The sequence below is a fragment of the Lactuca sativa genome, chromosome 5, assembly GCF_002870075.4.
Source record: "Lactuca sativa cultivar Salinas chromosome 5, Lsat_Salinas_v11, whole genome shotgun sequence".
NCBI classification, from domain to species: Eukaryota; Viridiplantae; Streptophyta; class Magnoliopsida; order Asterales; family Asteraceae; genus Lactuca; species Lactuca sativa.
Window position 1 is genome coordinate 56,067,469 of NC_056627.2, and position 23,010 is coordinate 56,090,478.

Here is a 23,010-nt window from a genome sequence, read left to right on the forward strand (position 1 = left end):
AAATCAACATACTTTCATTTAATTTATGTACTATAGCATCCTGCTTTCATTTGTTTCTAAAGTTGCATTATAGTATTGTAAATAATTTAAAAAACTTAACTAACCTTTTGGAAAGGTACATCGCCTCCTAATTTCATCCCAAGCATCACCATAGGAGCAACCCAAAAGAAAAAAATGTCATGCCCAGTTTCAAGAACAACAGTTGGATAAAAAGTCTTCAAATCTTGAGTATCATCAGGCCACCCTAATACATATAAAGAGTCCTGAAGAAAACCATGTGTCTAAAACATCAGGATCTTGAGCCAATTCAAACTTTTTCCCTGAAAAGAACTTTTTAGCCTCAGCTTCAGCCTCTTTCTCATCCCTAGCAACCACCCAATGATCCATGTATGCTCCAAGCTCTTTCATTTTATCATCCTCCAATGTCACATACCATGCAGGAACTCGGTGGCCCCACCAAAGCTGCCTTGATACACACCAATCATGAATGTTCTCAAGCCATCTGTAAAATCAAAAAAATTTAAAATTAATTAATAAAGTTTAAATGTTGTATATCAATTTTAAAGGTAGAATGAAAGACTAAAGAAGGTGACCTTTTCCATTCAGCAGCATACTGTTTTGGAAGTATATCAATTTTCTTGTTATTTTCATCCATTACAGCATCAAGAGCTTCTTTAGCAATACCATTGCAGTTGACATACCACTGAGGCTTAATCATAGGTTCAATCACATCATTGCTTCTAGAACAAACACCTAAACGCATCTCATTCTTTTCTTCCCTTTTATAAAGTCCTTATATGCACATTTGATGAAGAAGATAAGAAGGGTATTCGCGTCTTTTAGGGTTGGACAAAAAGTTAAGAAAGGTATTAAAAACGTTAGACTTCAAAGCCTCAGTTATTGCAACACAAGCTTCAAAACGTGGCATCCTTAAAAACCCTAAACCTCCATTACTTTTTATCTTCCCATTATTAGTAAAAATGTTAATAAACTCAATTGAAACACGAACACAATTGGAAACATCCGACAGAAAGAAGCAAGAATATACTTTGACAGTTCATGTGGGCCTAAAACCCTCCAATTGCAAGTCCCTTGATAAAAAAAAGATCTAGCTACCTCGACTGCCTTTTTCTTTGCCTTTTAAATCATAACCATAACCAATCATTCTTGATTGGTAATCCTTCAAATCGTGTTCTTCGGCATGAGAGAGAGAGAGGTCAGATGGCCATTCTTTTCTGACTACCAGGCAATGTTCCAAAAAGATCAGAAGGGACTCCCATTCTTTTCTGACTTTATTACCCTCATCACTCAGCAAGGTAAATAATGATATACCATATGCTATATGTATATATTGATTGTTATGACCTTGATCAACTGGCAGGTCCTGATGTCTGTTCTATGTGTACTTGTTACACCAAAAAGGAAACTAGCAGGTCGTTTGGCTATGATGAAGAAGTTTCTACATTTTTTGGGGAGTTCTTGGTTGAAGGCACAGGTGGATCATCTGTTTTTAGAAGTATTCAAGCATCTGGTGGTTTTGATTCAAATAGAAGTGATAATTTAGCAGCAAAAAAGCAAAAGTTCATGAAATGGCCACTTAATTTAGATTTAACATCCGAGGGGGAAGCCTCTGATAACATAAATGTAGTTCTTGGTAATCTTCTTCAGAAGCAATCTGAAAACATCAAGCGCCATAGAAGATGGGAAATTGGCAAGGTTCTTTTTTTCTTTTCTAAATCAATCCTTTTCAAATTCATTTCCCTTAAATATTTGGTTTTTTTATAATAGATAAAGGCTGTCCACTGGACTCGCTATTTGCTCAGATACACTGCCATAGAGATTTACTTCAACGATTTAACGGCTCCAATATTTTTTAATTTTGCATCAAATAAAGAAGCCAAAGATGTTGGAAGCTTGATAGTTTCCACTAAAAAATAATATGTTTCTCCAAAGGGGTACAAAGACAAATCTGGAGTTATTTCCTTCATTGATAGACGTGTTTCATTGGAGCATGCTGAAACTGCAAGAGAAAGTTGGAGGAGAAGAGACATTACAAACTTTGAATATTTAATGGTTCTCAATACCCTTTCGGGCAGATCATATAATGACTTGACTCAATATCTTGTGTTTCCTTGGGTAGTGGCAGATTATTCATCTGACACTCTTGATTTTAGCAAGTCTTCTACTTTTCGTGATCTTTCAAAGCCTGTTGGAGCACTCGATCAAAAGTGGTTTGAGGTTATTTAGTTAAATTTCTCTTTCTGTATGAATTTCGAAAAGGACAAACCACGCAGAATAGCAATGTACTTTAATATGCTATTATCAGTAAAGAAATTTATGAGTAAATAAATGTAAAGTATATTACTGTTATGGGTAAAATATAAAGTAGATTGTGTATATTGGTAAAAAGAGTAAAATACATTGCTATTTCCAGCAACTTGATCAGTAGTTTGAATATGCTAAAAGGGTACTTGTTTGCTTATCATTTTAGGTTTTTGAAGATAGATACCGTAACTTCTCTGACCCTGATATCCCTAGGTAATTCTTTTAGTGATCTTGCATTATAGACCCCTATATATAAAAAAAATTAGTAACATGCTTAATATTATTTTGCAGTTTCTTTTATGGATCCCATTACTCAAGCATGGGTATTGTGTTATATTATCTCCTTAGGTTAGAGCCTTTTACAGGCCTCCACCGTACATTGCAGGTATACTTATTTGTGTTTTTTTTCTTCCATAAAGTAAGTTGTAGAATTTTGATCAAAGTAAGATAAGATGTGTGTTATTCTTTTTATAGGGTGGTAAATTTGACCATACAGACCGACTTTTTCAAAGTATTGAGAGCACATATCGGAACTGCCTTTCTAATACAAGTGATGTGAAGGAGTTAGTGCCTGAATTCTATTACATGTCAGACTTTCTTGTTAACTCAAACTCTTACCATTTTGGAGTGAAACAGGATGGTGAACCTTTGAATGATGTTGGCCTCCCTCCTTGGGCCAAGGTAGTATTTCATTCTCACTTGTCGCTTCTTTCAAGTAAATGGCAAATATCTTTATGTTCATTATAATTGTTTTTGGCTTAGAGATGAATCTGATACATGGACATCACTGTTTACGTATTGTGCAACACTAAGTTGGAGATTATCCCATAAAACACCCTACAACAACATCATCATATGGAACATTTGAATTAGTATTCTAGCTAATCTGCTTCAACACTTCACAAAAGGGTATCAATAGATAAATAAATAAAAGAGAAAAGAGATTATTTAAGAGGGATAATAAGATTAAATAGAAATAGGAAAACAAAACAGTACCAAGCTTTTGTTATGGACACTTGCTCTTGATAACGCCTCATGAAGCTCATTTTTGTGGCTACCCAACCAAACACCAACACAATTGGAAACATCCGACAGAAAGAAGCAAGAATATACTTTGACAGTTCATGTGGGCCTAAAACCCTCCAATTGCAAGTCCCTTGATAAAAAAAGATCCAGCTACCTCAACTGCCTTTTTCTTTGCCTTTTAAATCATAACCATAACCAATCATTCTTGATTGGTAATCCTTCAAATCGCGTTCTCCGGCATGAGAGAGAGAGAGAGAGAGAGAGGTCAAATGGCCATTCTTTTCTGACTACCAAGCAATTTTCCAAAAATATCAGAAGGGACTCCCCATTCTTTTCTGACTTAATTACCCTCATCACTCAGTTAGGTAAATGGGAGTATGCATTTCTTTGTTGAGAGGGAAATCAATGAAATGTACCTTAGCAGAAACAATGGGAGAAGATCTCTATCCCACAGTGAAGAAGGCGTGTGACCAAACTACCAGCATCAATTAATCCTAATTTTGAAAACAACAAACCACTAAATTAGAAAATTCCAACCCTAATACCCCCTAAAATTGATTTCTTAGATAGAACCTGAAATTATTTATAGTGAGAAGGAGATGAAAAGCAAGAACGATAGGATAGAAATGGTGTGAGTAAGAAGATGGTCATAGGGTCGTAAGTGTCAAGAATCATTGCCAATCAAACCAAAAACCAAAAATACCTTATTCTCTTACCCAGGTGTAAGAAGTCGGAGGGGTGACTCATCTACAATGAACGAATTTGTTGTAATCAGCACCACAAACGAATTTGTTGCAGAAAATCTCGATGATGGATCGCGAACGAACATATAAATGAAATGATCCCTAAAATGAGGAAATAGGTTTAGAGAGAGAGACCTGGGGGACAGAAGTAAGGGAGAAAATTTCGATGATGGATCGTCGGCGTCCAATATCTGCTTCCATTCAATCACCTCAGATGATGAGTAGAAAAGTAAGGGAGGAAATCATGATTAATATATGTATCGCTATTCCAGTTAGGGTTTTATAGAGGAGAATACAAGAAGAAACAAAATCAAAATTAGAGGTATGAATAAAGGAGAAATAAGAACCTGGATCTTTTCTTTGACATTCTCGATGGTGTCGTTGCTCTCATCAAAATTAAAGAGGGCTAAATACAAAGTTGGAGACAGAGATCGTATGAACTCCAAACTGACAACAGAGGGTGTTAAATATATAACCAAAAATAGAGGATGACGGTGGGAGACACTCGGGAGGGTCAAAGAATGGAGGTTTGAGAATCGAGAGAGAATAAAGAAAGAAAGAAAGGGTATTCGGCGGGGATGAGCTAGGGTTTTCAGCCAGTGGAAACAAAGAGGGCTTTTTAATTTTTGGATTTCATTTCCCCCTCAGATGAAACGTGCATTTCATTAAAATTTATAAAGCGATGTGGTTAGACGACACACATTTTATTTAAGGTGCCCTCCGTGTTTTTTTTATTTATCAGACACTAATTTTAGGGCACGCAAAAATACGTGTTCTCTATGCTTCATATTTTGGAAAACTGACATCAATTTTTAGGGCACTCACAAATGCGTATCCTCTATCAGCGTGTGTCATTGATTGCGCGTCGTGAAAAGCTGTTTTTCTAGTAGTGTATGTGTAAGTATGCTTTAACGGACTTAGGACTATTACTAAATACCGTAACTCCTGTTCCTTGTTTGGTTGTGGGCTTAGGATAGGATCACTAGTCCGACTGTCGGCTAAATCATAGTTATACTTGCTAAATATATACATGAATATTAAACCCCCATTTTCAAACATACTTAACTCAGTTGCATATGTTGAACAATTTAGTCTTTTCTCCAAATCATTTACAGTTCAAACAAACATACTAGTAAACTATAATAGGTATAGTTTAGAGGATCAATACATACTATTTTCTAGATCAGAGAAACTATTACATGTACTAATACACATGCATTATTAGAATTACAAACTTTGATAAGACGCAACAATTTTCATAACAAAACGGAAACAGACTATTATTTATAATGAGTATAGTTAAGGGAAAACGAAACTATTTTTACAAGGTTATATGTTATAAACAAAAAGGATTCTCAGTTATTACTCGTAATACGTTGAAACAATTTGTGAGTCATTTTTATATACTTATCTAAGTATGGGTAAAAGTCTTGAGCTTATAAGTAGAGTCTCTTGTAAGGAGAGCGATGACAATTGTGTATAAATCTATTTCGGGAATGACAATCTCGCACCTTGGCTGTTAGCTATAGTTGGGACCATCAAGTCTACGGGTGACAAATGTTGTTAACAGTTTTGACGCCTGAAAAACGTCGTTATCAGGCAGACAAGGTTATTATGGTTATAAAAACTCACAGGGAGAAAATCCCGATCTATTTACGAGTAATATATATTCAAATAACTTCATTTGATTAGTGATCTTACAATCGGTTTACAAAACAAACTTACTTCAGTGGTGTTATTTAAAACAATACTACTGCAAGTCAATATTTTCCATTTTATGCATACAGAAAGGTTCATACATGAACAAGCATACTATTTTTCTAGTGAAGATAATCTACCTTTATGGAAAACATACATTATACAATTTCATAGTACAAACATACATTATACTATTATAGAGAACAAAACATACAAACATTTGAGTCTTAGGGTTGAAGACTACTTTTCATTTATTATAGAAAATATAGGATTTTCTAGAGAACATAAACTAACACTTTCATATATCAAGTACAAACATTAAATACTAAATACTTATGAACTCACCAACTTAAATGTTGATACTCTCTTTCAAAATAACTTGTATTCTCAGGGAACCAATAGACAGGTACACGAGCACAGGTTTGAGAAGACGGAGCATGTTCAAGACTCGTCTTTTATTTTTGTTATACATTTTTGGTGTCATACTACTATACAAAGAACACACATGTATTAACTATTCTATTAATGCAATGGATGTTGTTGCTTGTTTTACTATTGTGCATAGTTATGATATTGTACATGACGTCCTCTGCCCACGAACGTTTCCGCCGTTCCGGTTTGGGGGTGTGACAGATATGGATTCTTGAGAGTTTCCATACGTGTATTTTGTTTGGTACCTAACAATTGAATGTCATACCTTTGTCTGTTGGATGGTTGGAACTGAAGAAGAAGTCGTTGGAAAAATCCTCTAAATCAATTTTTAGGTACTGATTTTACTTGTTTTTCTATATGTTAAAATATTATAGAAAATGTAATTAGTTTAAATGCATAAAGTGCTTATAGTATATTAATTGAATGAAGGAATTTGTGTGACATTTTAATATCCAGTGCTCATCATTATTGTGTTTTATCCTTTTTCTCTACTGAGATTTTAAAACTCTGATAGAAACTTGGTGAACATATCCAAATATGTCATGGATGCTCCTTGTTTCACCACCTTGGTAGCTGCTTGGCTTAACTCCTTAATTTTCACTCGTTCTAGCCTATTACAACTCAATGAATCATCCAACAACTAAGCCAACTCAATCGAGTCAGGAATACTCGCATTTCCTCCCTCACAAACTCGTTTCCTAACACCCAACTAATCAACTAGTAGCTTCTCATTCGCATATTGGTTTACACCCTATGGCCACATCAGCATCACGAGACCTGCTGCAACTCCTTCCAACGTCGAGTTCCACCCATAATAACTCAAAAAGGACATAATAGCCTGATTTCTCAGTATAACCAACCGTGGCTGCGTTTGATTGAGATTGTTTTATGTGATGCTAGTATGTTAAAATTAGGCGAATGCCCGCGCGTTGCGCAGAAACACCTATATAGCTGAAGTCTTTACAAATATATGATTTTTTTAAATATAACAATAACGTTGTTATTAAATTTAATATAATAATTTACATATACTAAATTGATATAATATATTGATTATTTTGAATTATATAATAATATATACGTTTATTATAACTTTTAATCTCAATCGTTTGAATGACTTTCACCCGCGAGTTACACATGAATAAAATTAAATATTATATATGATTTGATGTTATTTATAGTTGTTTTATTGTTAATTAATTTTTTTAAATTTATTTGCTTAATGTTTTAATTTCTATCATTATAATTATTTAAAACATCAAACACTGTTTTTTCATTTTAAAGCTAACAATATAATCATTTATATAGAGTTGTTTTTAACTATTGTTATTGTAAGTTATTTTAAGCTACTTATTAGAAACTTTTAATGATTATAAAAATATATTTAAGAAATATTTTAGTTAAATTGGAATTACAATTTAGTTTTTGCTTTTATCACTACAATTTATCAATTTTAACTATTTATAAAATATTCTTTAGTTTTTTTAAATGAAACTGAAATTTATATTTGAGTTGACATTGTAATGCGCAGAAACACCTATATAGTTGAAGTCTTTACAAATATATATTTTTTAAAATATAACACTAACGTTGTTGTTAAATTTGATATAATAATTCGTATATTAATTTGATAAAATATATTGACTATTTTGAATTATATGATAATATATAAATTTATTATAACGTCATAATCTCATTTGTTTGAATGACTTCTACTCACGAGTTACACATCAATAAAATTAAATATTATATATGGTTTAATATTATTTATAGTTGTTATTTTTAACTAATTTTTTAAAATATATTTGCTTAATGTTTTAATTTCTATCATTATAATTATTTAAAATATCAAACATTATTTTTTGATTTTAAAGGTAACAATATAATCATTTATATAGAGTTATTTTTAACTATTGTTATTATAAGTTATTTTAAGCTACTTATTTGAAATTTTTTAACGATTATATAAATATATTTAGGAAATATTTTAGTTAAACTGATATTACAATTTAGTTTTTACATTTATCACTATAATTTATCACTTTTAACTATTTACAAAATATTATTTGGTTTTTTTAGTGGAACTGAAATTTATATTTAAGTTAACACTGTAATGTTATATTTAAATTAACAATTTAAGTATTTTGTCCAAACTTTTCAAAAATTATAGCTTTAAACTGATAATGGTTTACATGCAACAACATTTTAAATCTAATAAATTAAGTATAATATGTTAAAATTTAAAGACATAACTTTATAAATAGAAGTAAGGATATTATTTTAAAACTGAAATTTATTCTATTTATGATTACACTTTAGGTTTGATATTTATTTAACCATATTAACCAACCTACAATCATTATTAGAAAGACACTATAATTTATCACTTTTAATTATTTATAAAATAATCTTTGGATTGTTTAAGTTAAATAAAATATATATTTAAGTTGAGCCTATAATGTTATATTTTAATTAATAATTTAAGTATTTTATACAAATTGTTCAAAAATTATACCTTTAAAATGATAATGGTTTACATTCAACGATATATTAAAACTAATAAATTAAGTATAATATGTTAAAAGTTAAAAAAACATGATTTTATAAGTAGAATTAAAGATATTATTTTAATATTGAAATTTAATTTATATATGAATACACTTTAGATTTGATATTTATTTAATCTAATTACCAAATTATAATTATTATTATAAAGAAATTGAAAAGTCATGGGAGTTTCAAATGAATGTGGTGAAAGGAAAAAAGAATGGGGGTTTCAAATGCATGAGATTCAAGAAAAAATGCTAGCTTTTTTATAATTATGTATGATTCAGTTTTGTTTGGGGGCAAGCAAAAGTCAAGTGTGGGGTATTTTGATATGTGCATAATTAGTCATATATTTTGTGTTAAATCTAAATACCTTTTGGCTATTTCATTACAAATTATGAACAAAAGGTACTTAAATATGTTTAAAATGTATTTGTAGCCTAAAAGATGAGCTCGGAAGCAAAAGGAAGCAGAAAAAGCTATAGGAAGCATGGGAATTGAAGAAAGAAGAAAGAAAGAAAAAACCCTGAAGAACTCGGTGAGTTGAGTGCCTACTCGCCGAGTAGGCTCGAAGATTAGTGAACAAATACGATTCCTTATCGTATACTGATTTTAAGTGGTGGAATCGCCGAGTCGGTCTATGGACTCGACGAGTAGCCCCTGTTTTCAGAAAGTCTATAAGGGACTTTAATTCACGAATTTAGGACTTCTCTCTGGATCCCTTGGGGATCAATTTGCGATTCAAATTGCTGCTAAAGCTCTGGAACTCGAAGATCAAGTCTAATCATCTGATTTTGGGGAGATCAAGGAAAATCAAGTGTACTCTTTACTTAATCTTTTGTTTAAACTATGTTTGCATCAATTGATTTTGTTTTTGAGTTGTTTTCTGCTTTAATTATGAGCTAAAAACTCATAAATTCTCTTTAGGATAGACGACTTTATGAATATGGTTTGATTTTATGATTGGATTAATTTAATTTGGTGATTTTGTTTTGTTAAACTTGTTAAAGAACCTTATGTGTTAACTACAACTATTTTCTGTTAATTAACCAATATATTAAGTTGCAAGAACATCTCTTAATTGTTAATCTCATATGATTTGTGTGAAAACATTGTTATATGCCTAGGAATAGAGAACGTGAAACTAGGGTTAACTAGAAAATAGGAAAATTAATGTGTAAGCCTTGTGTGACGAACCATCATCAAGAGGTTAATTGAATTAGCAATTTGATTAGCTACTACAAGTCTTACTTAACCCTAATCAATAAACTAGGAAATTAATTAGTTTAATCACTTGATCACTGCTTAAATTGATTTGTTTTCTAAGGATTAGTAATAGCGAACGTGAACCTAATCACATTAATCGGTAGCCAATGCTAATTAATCCATTACACTTGTCATAAAATCAACCATAAGAATAAATGATTCAAAACCTAAACAGAAGTCTTTCCCATTATTGAATTTAGTTGATTTTCGTTTGCTTAGTTGTTAGTTGCTTAGTTGAGTATTAGTTAAGTACTTAAGTTTCTAGTCTTGCAAAAACTAGAGATAACCCTTTTCTTTTATTGCTAGCTTTTAGGTAATATTAGTAATTAGCTTAATTGTCGTTCCCTGTGTTCGATACGCTGCTTGCTAAACTATACCATCAATTGACAGGTTCACTGCCTTTTTTGTGTCTAATTTATATTAAAAAGTAGGATTAAAACTAGTTCGTTTCACACACATCAAGTTTTTTGGCGCCGTTACCGGGGAGCGGTTCTAAAATTAATTTTAATTGCTAGTGTTATCGATCATTTGTGTAAGATTTTCTTGCACAAAGTTACTGCTTTAGGAAAAAAAATTTAATTAGGTTTAGGTTTTCGTTTCTTTTCTTTTAGAAATTTCTTTTTAAAATTTTTTCTGTTTTACCCTTGAACCCGCCGAGTCCATTCGCACAGACTCGACGAGTCCAAGTCAGTTTTCCAGTTTCGTTTTTCAGTTTATTTTATTTTTTTACGTGTGTTCTTCTGCTTATTGCAGATTGTTTATGACTCGTGGATCAAATTCATCCTTGATTCCACCACTTGAAAACCTCAAATCATCGTTTCGCAAGAACGAGGACAAGACTCAAGAAGATACTCCGAAGAAGTCACCTTTCAAGAGTCTTAAATCGATTTTTGGCAAGAAGAAGGGAAAGAAAGTGGGGGAATCCAGCAACACAAAGAAGACACCGAGTACGAAACCGAGAAGGAGGAAAGCGTTACCGATTTTGAAGAAAGTGATCACGAAGAAGAACCCGACAGCACCATGGCCAACATTGCCGACCTTTCGGTGGAGGCATACAAAAAGAGGATTCAAGATGACATCGGTCCGGGGCTTGTGCAACCCTCCATACCCGCCACTACCACGTTTGAACTTAAGGGGCACATCCTTACTGCATTAAAGGAGATTCCTTTCACCGGAAAGGATTATGAAGATACATACAAGCATCTTGATGAAGTTAATGACATCGCCGACTACTTCAACATTCCAAATGTACCTAGAGAGACGATGTTATTGAGGATGCCCCCTGTTACTTTTAAATGGGTTGCAAAGGATTGGTTAAAAGCACTACCATCGGGAGAGATTACTACATGGGCTAAGATGCATGAGGAGTTTCTGGAACAATTTTTTCTACCATCTAAAATTGCTAAACTCAAGAAGGCAATTGCCAATTTTGAGCAACAAGTGGGAGAGTCTTTATTCGAAGCATGGGAGCGCTACAAAGGTCCACTAAGGAATTGCCCACAAAATGACCTCAATGTGCAACAAGAAGTGTCAACCTTCTATGATGGAGTAAATCTCACTACTAGACAAATACTCGACTCTCAAGGCCCATTAACGAAGAAAAATCCAGTAGAAGTTAAAAGACACATTGATGAATTCTCTAAGCACTCTAAGGAATATCATAATCCAAGACATGATTTGACTCGAGGGGTGGCGAACTGTGTAAATGATAGCATGGTAGTTGTGATGGCCAAATTAGAGAATATGGAGCGAAGGACGACTAAGATGGATCAATCCATCCATGCCATTAGAGTGGGGTGTGAAAATTGTAGCGGACCTCACCTTACAAGGGATTGCGAACTTGATGAGAACGGGAACCGGAAGGCGCAAGTGTGTTACTCGAGTGGCGATAAATACGATGAAGATTAGAGAAAACCAAGGAAAGAATGGCTACCTTATGATGAATACAAAAAGGCTAAGGATGAGAAATATAAAATGAAGACAAGAGGTTTCTTCCAAAAAGAGGAGCCAGTGCACGAGAAGAAGCTAGACTTTGAAGATATGCTCACAAGACTTGCAGCTGCGTCCGAAAAAAGACACAACGAAATCGATGCTGCAATAAGAGAGCAACAACTCATGATGAAAGAGCAACAAGCATTAATGAGAAACCAGCAAGCCTCCATTCTTAATATTAAGAAACAATTAGGCCAACTCGCACTACAAGTCAACCAAAGAGCAACATGTGAACTTCCAAGTAATCCCGAAAAGAACCCGAGAATAGCACATGTGAATGTGATAAACAACGAGCTCTAAAAATAGTTTTTATCCTCTGAAGCCAATCCAGGAAGTGGAAGCACAAGTGGAGCTTGAAGATGAAGAAACAAGTCCAGAATCGCAAACTGTGGCATCGACTCGACGAGTTCACAGCCTGCCAGCAAAAATACTTCATATTTAAAGCCATATCAGCCACGATTACCATTCCCATGCCGAGCCATTCAGAATATGCAGATACAAGAGTATAAGAAGATCATGGATCATCTAAGGGCACTTCAACTGAACAATCCATTTGTTGAAACACTCCTTCACACACCAAAGTATGCATCCTTGCTTAAAGAGCTTCTCACAAACAGAAAGAACCTAGAAGAAGTCTCAGAAATAGTGTTGGATGAACTTTCGGAAAAGATGGGTGATCCGGGAAGCATCACTATACATTGCTAATTTGGGAATTTGGTTACTACTCAGGCATTAGCTGATTCGGGGGCTAGCATCAATATTATGCCCTACTCCTTCTTCAAAAAGTTGAACCTTACAGAACTTAAAACTATCCACATGACCATCCATTTAGCTGATAAAACGGTGATCCATCCAAAAGGAGTATGTGAAAACCTTCTAATAAAGGTGGATAAGTTGGTGTTTCCTACTGACTACGTAGTTTTGGACATGGAAGAGGACCCCAAGATTCCAATCATCCTTGGAAGACCATTCTTGAATACCGCATTTTCCATAGTTGATATGCGGGAATCAACACTTACACTTAGGGTGGGGGATGATTTGGTTACTTTTGTCACTAATCAAGAAAAGGAGCATAAAAAATCGATTGAAGATAAAGCTTCATCAATGGAATTGGGGGATGAATTGCTAGAGAAAGAGTTAGCACTTTTGGAAGAAGATAATGCAAAGCAATATTCTTTAGATAAAGAGTTTGATGCTCAAGGCGATTTAAAGGAATTGGAAAGGTTACTTGAAGGAGTTAAGGACAACTTTGAAGAAATAACCTCAACACTTGATGAAGAGAATTTAAAAAATGGGGAAGAAATTCAAGTTGATAAGAATAAGGACCACAAGAATGCTAAGGTCTTGGAAATTGAAGATCGTAACTCTTCTATTAGATTGCACACAAATAATCAAGAAGAAAAAGGGGATAAGCTAACCACAAGAACAAAACCTCGCGCTTCAGTTTCTACTAATTTTGAAATATTCACTTTTAAACCACCGGATTCTCAAGCATATGAAGAAAGTGAGGAAGAAGTCGTCACCTTGAGTGATGATGAGATGATGATTGAAAAGGCGATCAAGGTAGATAAAGGAGGAATAGACATGATGGGGCACATGGTAGAAGAAAGGACGAAGAAATGTGGTAAGGGGATAAAGTGGAAATCTGAAGGTAATGATACCAAAAGAAGAAAGGAGGAGTTGAAGAAGGCGTAGAAAAGAAAAAGCCATGCTTACAAAACAAAGTATAAAGCACAAAGGATTAAGAAGGAATTCCCAATGGATGAAGCCGCTGAAAGGTAAAGCGGGAAGGAGTCCAGCTAACGACTCCTCAAAAAGAAGCGCTTTCGGAAGGCAACCCGATCTTAGAGTTTGATTTCTTTTTTCTTTTCTTTTTCATTTTATTTTTTCGTCTTTTATTGGTTTTTCTTAGGATTTATGTATCTCAATCTTCTTCTTTGTTTAAAATGATTGCTTGAGGGCAAGTAAATCTTAAGTGTGGGGTATGGTGGCATAATTTTAAAGAACATAAAAAAATTTCATATATTTTTACATAGATTCAAAAACTCGACGAGTCCTAATTCTTACTCGGCTAGTCTATTTGAAAAATCGCGACAATTTTGCAGAATCGCGCATCTAATCGGCGAGTCCACATTTTAATCAGAAAAAGAATATATTTTTACAATCTGTGAAATTAGGGTTTTTAACCTAATTGGTAAACTTGGGTCTCATTCACAGTCACCATAGCACTCGACGAGCAAATCGCCTCTCAAGCATCCACCTTCAATTTCTTGTGATTTCTTCAAATTTCCATCAAAAGGTAACATCTTTTGCTTCTAATTTTGTTAAAGTTCCTATCTTTGGTAGAATAAAGACCCTAATTTGTGGAAATCCCGATTTTGAACTTGACTTGGATTTCTAGGGTTTCAATTTTGGATGAATTTGGTTGCTATAGTTAAAATTTATTATGAATTAATGTTTGATAGACATCCCGGAACAAACCCTTGGACCTAATTTGGATTTTTGATGGATGATTAGATCTAAATCAGAATTAAGAATGGCGATGAACTGTTCATGCTACTCGCTGATTCGGTTCGTGGACTCGACGAGTCCATGTTGCAGTGACACTTAACTTTTTACATTTTTATTTTTTTTTTGTGTTTTGTTTGTGTGTTATGGGTTTAGTTTTGCAGAGAAAAATGTCAAGGAGGGGCCAAAGCTCTCGTGGAAGCGGACATGGGGATATCCTGTGGTTAAATTTTCCTCAAATCACATCCAAATCATCACTAGTACGAGCCAAGAAGAAATTGGATACATTGATGAAGAAAGAGATCTATGTGCCGAATGAGATTGATTGGCATTGGATTGGCCAGTCATGATTAGAAGAGGAGTTAACCCCGTACTTGATCAAGACCTTTAATCATAATGGGGTGACGGTTACATGTGATGGGTGGAACCAACTTTTCAGAATCCAGGAACCAGTATACCAAGAGTTGTGCTGGGAATTTTTCTCAACCGTCTCCTTCCGAGGTGGTAGCAGTTACTACAATCCTGGGGTCCTTACTTTCTGTCTTGGCGGGGAAATTCACCGATGTAGCATAGCAGAACTTGGTTGGAGGCTATATGATCAATCTGTGGTAATGTCCGAAGCTTTTGGGGTATTTTTGGGGAACTGTCATAGAGATCTACCCGAGGAAGTGGTTGCTTCTACTTGGTGGAACACTATTGATAACCGGGTTTATATACCATCTTCCGCTCAAGAAGGGAGTATCCATTCTCCCATCCACTGTTTGATCCACCGCCTTGTTGCAAGCACCATCAACATGCATAAGGATGATGACAAGGTTCCGACCCTTGACATCTTTTATTTGTGGAGCATTATCACTCCTAACGCATTTTCAACCTTCCTTATTTCTTGGCTAGATACTTGGGGGAAGGGGTGGTCAAGGAAAGGATCACTTCTAAGATCAATGGTGAGATGTTCGTAACTCGATTGGCGAGGACGTTTGGTATATTGGAGCAAGGGGCCGGTAACTATTTGACGATGGTACCCACACCTCCTTTTAGCATCACGTTGTATAGGAGGGCAAGGATCATAGAGGATTATGGTGTTCGCCATGTTGCCATCTCTAATAATGATGCGATATTAGCGCCCAAGGAACCGGGTCGGCGGGTCCGACCAAGGCATGAGCCAGTCCGCGAAGATCCACCGATAATTCCCGTGGATGATGAACTACCAATGGATTGGTACAACGTGGAATTTAGGAGGTACCAAGATGATCTTGGTCAGAGTATGAACTATCATAATGAGTCATTTGTTTATTTGTTTAATCAAATGAATATTGCACCAAGACCCGGGCTTGAGTATCCATATGTACGGAGTTGGGACGAGAGAGTGAGCCAAAGACGGAGCAAAACCGGAGGAAGCGGTGTTGGTGATGATGAGGAGGAAGATGAAGATTGAGTTATCCTTTTTATTTTAATTGTTTGGTTGCTTTGAAACAAATTTTATTTTCTTTTGTTTGATTTGTTTGGGTTGTTTGAACATTTAGTAATTTTTAGGATTGGTTGTTTTTCCTTTTTATTACGCATGTTTGTCTTTGGTATTTTCAGAATTGGGATAAAAGAGTGAAGTGAAAGAGTATAGAGCGTGAAGAGTCGAGTCTAGGCAAAAGAATAGAAGTTTTCGAGTCCAAGGTTGAGTCCAGTAATGAAGAGGGTTATAGAGTATTTATTTACTGAAGAGAAATGAGGGAAAGTATTAGTTTATATTACCCCCATACATCAGAAACGGACCTGGGCAGAATACAATTTTTTTTCACACTGTGGTCTACTCGCCGAGTCCATGTGCAATTTTGCGAATTTTCTGCCAGTCACGCTGCAACTCGACGAGTTAGCACATCTACTTGACGAGTCACTCGTTAATTCTATTGTCAAGTTCACGATTTTACCACACTTGATACGAGCATTAGTTCTTTTCTTTGGAGATAATTTTCCGAGCATTTCGAGAGTTTTTTCCTGCATATTTGGAGCTGTACCACACAAGACGAATGACGCGCAAAACATGGATGAGTTGTTCCCATGCCTAAAGTTAAATGAAGAAGGCGTTTAAATGAAGAAGATCAACCTCACCACTACTATCCCAGGGGAAATTGTTCCAATTCTCTCTTTATTTTATTATTCTTTATCATGCATTATATGAATGGGGACATTGCATAAATTAAGTGTCGGGTAGGGGATTGGTTACATTAGTTGAAATGTTAGTTAAATTTTAAAATTTTTGAAATTCTTGCATAAAATTTTCTAGGGTTAATTTAGAAAATTTTGGTAAAAGCAGTTAGGAATCATGCTAGTATTGTGTTTGATGATTTTATGAGAACCCAAATGTTTAGTTGAGCCAATATACGTTATAGTGCATTTGTGGCCCCCTTTATTCTAGTGAAACCATGGGACAAAAACACAACCTCGCTTAGTTTGAGGGATGCAATATGTTTAGCATCATTTACTTGAAATATATCCAGGAAAACTAATATCTTTAACCAATAAAGGTTGAAGTTGAGCGTCCCTGATTAAGCATGTAGGTATTGAGTGAAAAAAAATGAGTTACATGTTAATAAAAGAGAGAGAATTTAAAGAAAAGTTGTATGAATTTTGGAGCAATCAAAGTATGAAGATCAAAAGATCAAAGTTCTGAAGAAATCCAAAAATTTGAAGATACGGAAAATCAATCAAAAAGGTGGTGAATTCAAAGAAATCAAGATTAAATTATCAAAGAAGTGAAGAATTCCAATAAGCTCCATAGTGGTATCGAAAAGTTGTAATTTTCTAGATTATGTATGCTTGGGTTGCTTGACCAAAAATACATTGAGGTTAGGAAGTTTTCTGGGGATGGATTCGGAGGCATGCATAAAATGAGCATAGTTCAAAAGAAGTGGGCGAGTATTTATGAGGATTGTTAGTATTTAGAATTGAGGGGGGTCCTTAGGAAAAATTTAGACATAAATGCATGCGTTGCAGTCTTGGCATGATGGCTGCGTTTGATTGAGATTGTTTTATGTGATGCTAGTATGTTAAAATTCAGTTTTGCTTGGGGGCAAGCAAAAGTCAAGTGTGGGGTATTTTGATATGTGCATAATTAGTCATATATTTTGTGTTAAATCTTAATACCTTTTGGCTATTTCATTACAAATTATGAACAAAAGGTACTTAAATATGTTTAAAATGTATTTGTAGCCTAAAAGATGAGCTCGGAAGCAAAAGGAAGCAGAAAAAGCTATAGGAAGCATGGGAATTGAAGAAAGAAGAAAGAAAGAAAGAAAAAACCCTGAAGAACTCAGTGAGTTGGGTGCCCACTCGCCGAGTAGGCTCGAAGATTAGTGAACAAATACGATTCCTTATCGTATACTGATTTTAAGTGGTGGAATCGCCGAGTCGGTCTATGGACTTGACGAGGAGCCCCTGTTTTCAGAAAGTCTATAAGGGACCTTAATTCACGAATTTAGGACTTCTCTCTGGAACCCTTGGGGATCAATTTGCGATTCAAGTTGCTGCTAAAGCTCTGGAACTCGAAGATCAAGTCTAATCATCTGATTATTGGGAGATCAAGGCAAATCAAGTGTACTCTTTACTTAATCTTTTGTTTAAACTATGTTTGCATCAATTGATTTTGTTTTTGAGTTGTTTTCTGCTTTAATTATGAGCTAAAAACTCATAACTTCTTTTTAGGAAAGACGACTTTATGAATATGGTTTGATTTTATGATTGTATTAATTTAATTTGGTGATTTTGTTTTGTTAAGCTTGTTAAAGAACCTTATGTGTTAAATACAACTATTTTCTGTTAATTAACCAACATATTAAGTTGCAAGAACATCTCTTAATTGTTAATCTCATATGATTTGTGTGAAAACATTGTTATATGCCTAGGAATAGCGAACGTGAAACTAGGGTTAACTAGAAAATAAGAAAATTAATGTGTAAGCCTTGTGTGACGAACCATCATCAAGAGGTTAATTGAATTAGCAATTTGATTAGCTACTACAAGTCTTACTTAACCCGAATCAATAAACTAGGAAATTAATTAGTTTAATCACTTGATCACTGCTTAAATTGATTTGTTTTCTAAGGATTAGTAATAGCGAACGTGAACCTAATCACATTAATCGGTAGCCAATGCTAATTAACCCATTGCACTTGTCATAAAATCAAACATAAGAATAAATGATTCAAAACCTAAACAGAAGTCTTTCCCATTATTGAATTTAGTTGATTTTCGTTTGCTTAGTTGTTAGTTGCTTAGTTGAGTATTAGTTAAGTACTTAAGTTTCTAGTCTTGCAAAACTAGAGAAAACCCTTTTCTTTTATTGCTAGCTTTTAGGTAATATTAGTAATTAGCTTAATTGTCGTTCCCTGTGTTCAATACCCTGCTTGCTAAACTATACCATCATTTGACAGGTTCACTGCCTTTTGTGTGTCTAATTTATATTAAAAAGTAGGATTAAAACTAGTTCGTTTCACACACATCATGTCACTACCAATCAATATACCCAATTAGCAATTGGTTCCGATACCATAATCCTTAATCCATGCATGGGGTAAAATGACCATTCTACCCCTGGCCCAATATGATCCAAAACTAAGGCACAAACCCAAAACAAAAGCCCGATACTATAATGTCCATAAGTCCTTAATGGCCCGATTTCCAAATTGGGCTCAAAACCATAATGGGCCTCCACAAATAAATATCAATCCCAAAACCTGATGGCCCAACAGGGCCCCAAAACACAAAGTCCAATGTTTGGCCCAACCCGAGGCCCAAAACACACTAAACCCATAATTGATGAGTACGCGGGGCGTACTCTTTTGTACGCTAAGCGTACAAGCTGAATGGAGTGTACGCTGCACGTACCTGCATGTACGCCCAACGTACTCCTCTGTTAAGCCACTTTTCCATTAAGTGCTTAATACTCTACTCCAGAAGCTACAATTACAGATCCAAGTCCTCTTCAACGTCTTAAACCATAAAGTTGCTTACTTGATGGCTTTGCATGATCCACATAAGCTCAAACTCCAAAAATGATAATCTACTTCCATAGAAATGGTCTTAACTCTTGCGTGAACCCATTAAGACCTCCAAGATGGCAACTTTCTGCCTTTGGGACTCATTTAACACACAGAGTGGCAACTTTAAGCCTAAGAGTCGGATTTCAACAATAAAGTTCCATCATTGGGACCAAAATGTACTAAAACTCATAATGGTAGATCTAAGAGATGCATGATCAAGATCAAAGCTTTATACCTTCATCAAGCTAAGAATGAGTCCCAAATTCCAGATCCACAAGCTCCTCCTTGATTCCCATATTTGCAACAAGTTCCATCTTCTTGAAATGCACTAAAACCACCCAAAATGCACCCACAAAGCTCACAACACTCTTGGATGAAGCTACCACTCGAATTTAGGGTTTAAGGCTCTGAGAATGAAAGGGAGGCACACCCCCTCGAACTTAAGGTGCTTTAAATAGTGTGCCAACCCTAAAAATTAGGGTTTCAGAGATCCTAGACGTACGTTGGGCGTAATCCCCGTACGCTGGGCATACGTCTTCAACATCCGCGTTTCATTATCCAGCACTACGTTGGAAGTACTCACCTAGCTGCCACCTTGCATGTATGGGCTGAAATGCAAGCTTTTCCATTTAGGGACCAATTCTGCCAACAACTTCAAAGTACTATAACTTCTTCGTTCTAAGTCCGTTTCCGACGAACTTTATATCCACGAAAAGGTGGCAAGAAGCCCTATGCTCCTAGCTACACCCCAAGCCTTAAAACCTTTCCCCAAGACCCATAAAAGACCGAATCGTCAGATTACGCTTATATCCTTGGCAAGGTTGTAAAACTTGTTACTCGGTACCTGTTCGGCCAACTACCGAGTAGCGAGTACCCGGGAGTACTCAGGGAGTACTCGGATTCGGTAATTCATGTAGAAATATTTTTAGGGAAACTATATATGTCAAAATCATAAGTTAAAATCTAAAGTTGATTGAAATATATAACAATATTAGATACATGTGAATACACAAAAATAGAAAAACGCATAATAGTCTCACTTTGTGAATAATTGTTGAAAATTTAAGATATATATGTAGTAATAATCACATGTGTGTATGTTAAATAATAAATCATTAAGTATATTATACATATTAATAACCGAGTTGACCAGGTTTTACAATACCGCTCAGTTCAGTAAGGGTCCGATCGGGGAGTACTCGGATTTTGCAACTCGCCTCGGCAAGAGGGCGAGTAGCGAGTACTCGTAGGAGTAATCGGACAACTTGGCGAGTTTTACAAAATTGACCCTTGGCCTTCGAAAACACAATCGAACACTTTCAAAACCGGGTGTTACAGATTGCTAATCTGGTTCTCCCTTTTTGTAAGCACGCCACGTCGATGATAACTGCCACCAAGGATACTTCGGCGAGTTGGAAATTTCAAGTAAAGAAAGCAAGAAGCTTTCTCTTTCATCTTCGTCACTATTGAGCACGTTAATTTCCGATTGATTCTGCCATAACATATGAAAAATAGAATAACCGAGAGCACCTGAACATGAAAACAACACGCGTCAGATACCTAGGTAGGTGGCGAGTTCATTGCTCCACCCTAGAAAGAAATCGAAAATGATGGCCATTGGTGGTGATGGGTGGGATTGAAACCATGGGACGATGGGGTCAAACAGTTGTTGGGTGGCAATTACTTTGGCGATAAGGGGATGAGTGGTGGTTGGTTTCATAGAAGAGGAGTTTGTGGTGGGAAGAGGGGTATGAGGACATGGGTGGATCCAAAATTTCATAGTATGAGTGTCATGAAAATTTTTAGTATTGTCATGATAGTAGGAAAAAAAATCAAGTTGCATTGCGTCCGAGAAAACCGGGCGTTGTCGGTACCACTACTAACACCATAGTAAAACCGTCATTGTATGAGGAGATGAGAGGGTGGAGTAGAGTGGGGTTGGAGGGGGAGATGATGATGGTGATGGTGAGGCCATAACAGAGGAAGAGGTGGGTGAAGTCGAGTAAGGGGATAATATGGTTGGAGCCATCAATAGGGTAAACGAGTAAATGTGTGTTGTGAGTCATGTTTAAGTCATTAATAAATGATAATTGTGCTATTAAGGTTGATATTTATAAGCTTAATATTGATAGGGTAAAACTTGACTTTGGCATTTTTTATGAATTATTAAGAGTTAAGAGTCACGCCCATTGTTTAGATTGTCTAGAATTATGAAAGAGATATTAATTAGTATTTCATGCTTAGCAACTTGTGTAAACCATTAGACATTTGCAAAAGATCACATGAAGGGTCAGATAGTCTAATAATAACTTGAATCCAAAACACAACATGTTTAAGTCATTAATAGATGATAATTGTGCTATTAAGGTTGATATTTTTTATAAGCTTAATATTAACAGGGTAAAACTTGACTTTGGCATTTTTATTATGAATTCTTAAGAGTTAAGAGTCACGCCCATTGTTTAGATTGTCTAGAATTATGAAAGTGGTATTAATTAGTATTTCGTGCATATCAACTTGTGTAAACCATTAGACATTTGCAACAAATCATATGAAGGGTCAGATAGTCTAATAATAAATTGAATCCAAAACACAACAACTTATGTTAAGACATAGACGTTTGTGACATATCCATCAAGTCAAAAGCTCCATATTAGACAAATGTAAGGGAAAACCAATTTGTGACAACAGAACCCACGACCAAACCAACCGAAAACAATCGACGACACTAGTAACCTATGCATATTTTAAGAAAGAGATACACACACCAGGCGACATATCTATCTATCTATCTTTCTACTTTTTAGCCAGAGAAACACATTTGACTTAGTTTCCTCCAAAATCCATGATGGGGATGTTACCGCATTGTTGAAAATGCGGTCATTTCTTGCCTTCCATATGAACCAAACAGTAATCAAGAGAATCTCTGTGTTGGGGAACGACAAAAACAATGTGAAAGTGCTAATAATTGTTCCAGATTTTCATACATCCAATTAGGGGTGCAAACGAGTCGAGTCGAGCCCGAGCCTAACCAGGCTTGGCTTTGGCTCGTTTAAGTTATAATGGGCTCGAGCTTGAACTCGTATTGATTCGAGCTTCATTGTATTGAGCTCAGCTCGAGCTCGTAAAGAATTTAACAAGCTCGACTCTGGTTCGATCTCGACTTGTTTTTTGTCTAACATACCTAAATAAGCTTAGGCTTGGTTCGAGCTTGGTAAGAAGCTCGTTTACTAATACCCTATATCCTTAATTCTCCATATATGTTTTTATTTTAATATAATAATAATAATAATAATAATAATAATAATAATAATAATAATAAATTATATTATATACAAGCTCGTTTAGGCTCATGAGCCTAATCAAGCTTAGTGATACAGGCTCGAGCTCGAGCTCGTTTAATAAACGAGCTTAATATTAAGCCCGGACTCGTTTAACAT

General features: G+C 35.2%; 2 protein-coding genes and 1 non-coding gene across 3 annotated transcripts; 1 reads left to right on the top strand and 2 right to left on the bottom strand.

Annotated features, from left to right (window-relative positions):
- Positions 1 to 234: 234 nt before the first annotated feature.
- On the bottom strand, positions 235 to 787 carry LOC122197869 (valine--tRNA ligase, mitochondrial 1). The gene is made up of 2 exons (XM_042902006.2): positions 594 to 787; positions 235 to 502 (listed from the first exon to the last, which is right to left on the bottom strand). Exons 1-2 carry the CDS (start codon positions 761 to 763, stop codon positions 235 to 237), a joined length of 438 nt encoding a protein of 145 aa, XP_042757940.1. The 5' UTR covers positions 764 to 787.
- Positions 788 to 1,249: 462 nt separating this feature from the next.
- On the top strand, positions 1,250 to 2,219 carry LOC128134123 (BEACH domain-containing protein B-like). The gene is made up of 3 exons (XM_052771566.1): positions 1,250 to 1,316; positions 1,382 to 1,716; positions 1,789 to 2,219. The coding sequence occupies exons 1-3, from the start codon at positions 1,250 to 1,252 to the stop codon at positions 1,936 to 1,938; spliced, it is 552 nt and encodes a 183-aa protein (XP_052627526.1). The 3' UTR covers positions 1,939 to 2,219.
- A 9,222-nt stretch (positions 2,220 to 11,441) lies between these two features.
- Positions 11,442 to 11,548, bottom strand: LOC111915662 (small nucleolar RNA R71). The gene has a single exon (XR_002858224.1). It is a non-coding gene; the product is annotated as a small nucleolar RNA R71 (small nucleolar RNA).
- Positions 11,549 to 23,010: the final 11,462 nt, after the last annotated feature.

Coding starts and splice junctions, on each gene's coding strand:
- LOC122197869 (XM_042902006.2), bottom strand. CDS start 763: ATGCGTTTAGGTGTTTGTTCTAGAAGCAATGATGTGATTGAACCTATG. Junction 503..593: donor TATGCTGCTGAATGGAAAAG/GTCACCTTCTTT, acceptor TTGATTTTACAG/ATGGCTTGAGAACATTCATG.
- LOC128134123 (XM_052771566.1), top strand. CDS start 1,250: ATGTTCCAAAAAGATCAGAAGGGACTCCCATTCTTTTCTGACTTTATT. Junction 1,317..1,381: donor TACCCTCATCACTCAGCAAG/GTAAATAATGAT, acceptor ATCAACTGGCAG/GTCCTGATGTCTGTTCTATG. Junction 1,717..1,788: donor GAAGATGGGAAATTGGCAAG/GTTCTTTTTTTC, acceptor TTTTTATAATAG/ATAAAGGCTGTCCACTGGAC.